At 50.0% G+C, this 4,373-nt stretch overlaps 1 protein-coding gene across 1 annotated transcript in view; it reads right to left on the reverse strand.

The window, feature by feature from the left end:
• The window catches only part of AK88_05529 (uncharacterized protein), a gene marked incomplete at both ends in the record, with an annotated part of 7,037 nt that extends 4,008 nt beyond the window's left edge, over positions 1-3,029 (reverse strand). Inside the window, 3 exons of the mRNA XM_012483131.1 lie at positions 167-633; positions 1,192-1,809; positions 2,237-3,029. Of these exons, the coding sequence (XP_012338554.1) occupies positions 167-633; positions 1,192-1,809; positions 2,237-3,029 (1,878 nt within the window). The remainder of the gene's footprint in view (positions 1-166; positions 634-1,191; positions 1,810-2,236) is intronic.
• Between the last annotated feature and the right edge of the window lie 1,344 nt (positions 3,030-4,373).

Here is a 4,373-nt window from a genome sequence, read left to right on the forward strand (position 1 = left end):
CAGAAAAAGGGGGGTAAAGAGGAGGGTGAGGACGGTAGGATAAAAGGAATGAACGCGGGTGTAGGGGAATATTGGTTAGAACGATCATATATTGGTGCGCGTAGGGAGTTTCTGAGGTATAAACATCCGGCACATGCGGCATTCCGTGATTGTCGTATATACGTACCTTCCATAGGAAGAACGCAATGATCCCGATACCAACCACCGCGGGAATGATCGCGGGGGTGTAGGGGATGAGATCCTTGGGGTTGAATGGTTTCGACGGAGGGGGTGGGGTAGGAAGAGGTTGGTCATTAGCTCCTTTACTTGGACCACCGGAAGGAGGGGAACCACCTGCTCCACCAACTGCAGCACCTGCACCACGGCCAGTACCACCACCACTAACACCACCATTAACACCACTACTACCACCCGTACCACCACCAACTGCACCACCTGCTCCACCATCCTTTTGACCATCCTCACCTCCCTTTCCTTCCCCACCAGAAACACCATGTGCACCACCTCCTGAGGACTGGTCGGCGCCTCCGTCGTCGCCGCTACTACCGGATTGATCTGGGTTTGGGTTCGGTTTTGGTTTGGGTGGATTGAGAGGAGGGGGGTCATCGTTGCCGCCGTCAACGACGTCATGGCCTGAACATTTGGTGAATGGGGAGACAGGGAAAGGGTAGGAAGAAGTATGATGAAACTGAAGTTTTGCAGGTGGTTGTGGGATGATCGCTGATGGTCGGCACCATGGATGCATGGTGCCACGGTGCGAACGGTGGTTGGCAGGTGCCACCCCGGGGAAAAGACTCTCTCTGTCTCCCACACACAACACACACAACACACACAACACACACAACACAACACACAGACAGTGTGTGTCGACGTCTGTCGACGTCTCTACCTGCCGCGGCGGCTTACTCGCTCGCCTGGCTCTCTCCGCCCCTGGGTTTCATTCGACGTTGGTTGCTGTCGCCCTCTGTCTCTCCGGAAATTGTTGTTTGTTTTTTTTTTTTTTATTTCTCTTTTGGACTAAATGGAAAGGAGGATAGTGTTGTCCTTTTTTTTTTTTTGTTGTTTTTTTTCTGCTGTTCTTCCTTTGCCCTTAGATAACCCAGCGAGGGTACTAGCATAAGGCATCCAGCACGTTGTGAACACCTCCGGAGGAGCCGTGCCGGCTGCTCCTCTGTGGACGCTCACAGGTACCTGTGGAAGATGTCGCTCTCTCCTGCTGCCTGATGGTCTTAAGTATTTCACATGAGGCTTCACCGGGATAGGAATAGGGAACGCTCGTGACACTAACGAGGGATCCTTCATGTGTCTGTGCACCAGAGGCTGAAGAACTGGATTTCTCGTCCGTACACTCTTCCTCACCTGTGTCATCCTTCGATTTTCCTGCTGTCTTCTCTGCTGCTGTGTCCGTTGTTGTTGCCACTGTTCCCTGTTCTGGTGATGCTGCCCGTGATGGTGGTGGAGGTGGGGGTTGTTGTCCAGGTCCAGGTCCCGGACCCGGTCCTGGTGGTGTGGTTTCTGTCTGTGTTCCTTGTCCCGTGCCTGCCGATGTTGTTGGTGCGGCATCCGCTGGTGGTGTGTCAGACCTGCCTCCTTGTGCTACGGATGGTGCCTGTGCATCCGGTCCAGCTGGTGGGTCCTCGGAGCGTCCTCTTCCATCTGTTCCACTCCCTGCCTCTGGTGGTTTGTTCTTATCTGTGTCCTCAGGAACACCCGCCTTTGGTACCTCTGGTACCTGAGCTGGTGGAGCCTCTGGTTTCTTCGGTGGTGAAGCTTCTGGAACTTTAGCCGGTGGAGCTTCTTTCTTCTTCGCTGCAAATGAAGCAAGGAACAAACACGACAACATGATACAAAAAGGACACAAGTGGTAGACAGAAAGAAGGGGCCAGGACGGTGCGGTCAGGTAGCGGCAGCACGCGTACGGTGAGGTGACCTGCGTGCTCGGTGAACTGGGATAGATGTTCGCAGTACACTTTTAATTGTCGCCGGCATGTCGTCCGCCGTCCTGTGCCTCGTCGCCGCTGCCGAGGCCACTCATCTCCGTCCGCGCCGCTACCACTGCCGTCGTCGCCGCGTGTGCGTTGTTGTTGTGGCATCGTGTCGTTTGTGGAGGCATCCATATTCGGCTGTAACGGTGGCGGTCGTGTCCGTGCCGCCCGTGTTAGTATGCGGCCGTTTGCGTATTGTGCGTGTTCGTATTGCCCGTATGAGTAGCACGCTGCTCCTGTAATGTTCTTACCATTCGCGTCCGCCTGTTCTGCATCCTCATGGTTGGCATCATCATCATCGTCGACGTCCTCATCTTTCGCAGAGTCAACATCACTATTCGTAGAGTCCTCGTAACCCTGTTCCCGCTGGCGCGCCTTCTGCACCTGTGTGCTTACTTTTTTGGTAATTCTCTTAAACACTTCTTTTATCTGTTCCTCCACTAATCCCTGCAGATCCTCCTTCTGAAATATACTGGAAATTTTTGCCTGTTCCCCTCTCTTTTGCATACTGTTCTTGTACATTTCCCACTTCATTGTACACTGTGGGTTCTTCTTTATTTCGTTTATACGAGCGCTTATCGTTGTACTTTGCTTTAACCATTTTCTTACCGCTTCCTGTAAGTTCCCTTTCCCTATTTTAAAATCCTTATATATATCTTGCGTACATTGGCCGGTGTAAAGCGGATTAGAGGTGTCTCGCGTGCCCACTGCAAGCTCCTTCATTATCTTCCAAGCTTGATCTATTGCTGGCCACTCATATGGACACGTTATTTCAGCCAATATATACGCAAAAACATTGGCCACCATACACCTCATAATGGCCTTCATTTCCTTATCATTTTGCGACTCGTCCGTATCCGGCGGCTGATTAGGTGTCCACCCAGCTACAAAATGTAATGCTCCAACCATCATGCTGCATTTCATCTTGGCCGCAACTGTGTGTCCGGTGTACAAGTTTCCCTGATGCGTGTCTCCTCTACGGGGCCAACCTGAATCCCCACAGCTGACTGCATACGCATCTAAGCTGTCCTCTATCCTTTCCATGTGGTCCACAAAAGCGTGTAATACACGTTGCATATCTTCCCATAGTGCATTCTACGAAATATGTACATAGAGAAAATGATTAATATGTAACAATATGTAAACTCTATAGGACTATACCTTGCTTTCCGTATGTGTTACCGCATATATATACCAACACTATTTTCCGCCGCGCTGCTGCGCTGTGTCGTGCAATCCCTTGTTCTGAGGTAATACTTACATCAAGCTGTTCCTGTTTCCATAGTCCCCTTGCGCGTGCCCAGGGGAGCAGTACATCTACTAAGTGCCCGGCCATGGTACCTTACGTCTCATAATACAGGATACTAATGCTCTCTGAGAATATGATGCACATTATTAATATTCCGCCGTGATGCCATGCACACCTGTGCCTAATGTATATTGTTATTACTATATGAGCGGGGGGAAAATGCGATCACACATATAATTTATATAAGGCAAATGCACAATACAGAATTGCACAGTACACAAACTGTGTGCAATATTCGGATATTGTTTAGGAAATAATAATATGCACAGAAACAAAAATTAGTAAAAAATTAAAGAGAAAAAAAAAGGAAAAAAAAAGAACACAACCAATTGAACGGAAAACAACCGATGCAACATGGAAGCTATATATCCTGCCCTCCTGCGCGCCTGTATAAAGTCGCTGTGTGAACAATATATTACGAAAACAAATATATATACATGTTCCCCGAGTACTGCACCAAGAGCTGCCCGGAGGAGTTGTGCCCGAAACATAGGAAAAGAAGCGAAAGAACAGGAGCAAAACAACAGACCCCTACCAATTCATAACAACATCCTCTACACAATTGAGAGCAGACTCTCTTTCTTCCACACATGAACAATATGCCTCCCATAAAAAAGAAAAAACAAGGAAAAAAAGCGGAGAACACAAAAAATAAAAGAAAGAAAGACAAGAAAAAATAGAAACAACGCTACACCACGTCATGAATACCACCCCCCGCCACCTTTTCTACAGCGGTGTCCACTAAACGCCGGTCACAGACACTGTGTCTCTCTGTGCGTACACCTAAAAACCGCAGTATAACAACATCAATGCTTCTCGCGTCAACGCCTTCTCCGTCAACGCCTTCTCCGTCAACGCCTCTCCCGTCAACGCTTCTCTCCGTCAACGCGTCTGTCCATCAACGCCTCCTCCGTCACCCTGTCTCCGTCAACGTTTCTCCGTCAACGCTTCTCCGTCAACGCCTTCTCCCGTGAACGCCTGTCGGTCACCCCGTCTGCGTCACCCCAGTCGCCGTCACCGCGTCTCGCGTCACGCTTCTCCGTGAACGCTTGTCCGTCACCCCGTCTCCGTCAACGCTT

This window comes from Plasmodium fragile (assembly GCF_000956335.1).
Source record: "Plasmodium fragile strain nilgiri unplaced genomic scaffold supercont1.151, whole genome shotgun sequence".
NCBI lineage: Eukaryota > Apicomplexa > Aconoidasida > Haemosporida > Plasmodiidae > Plasmodium > Plasmodium fragile.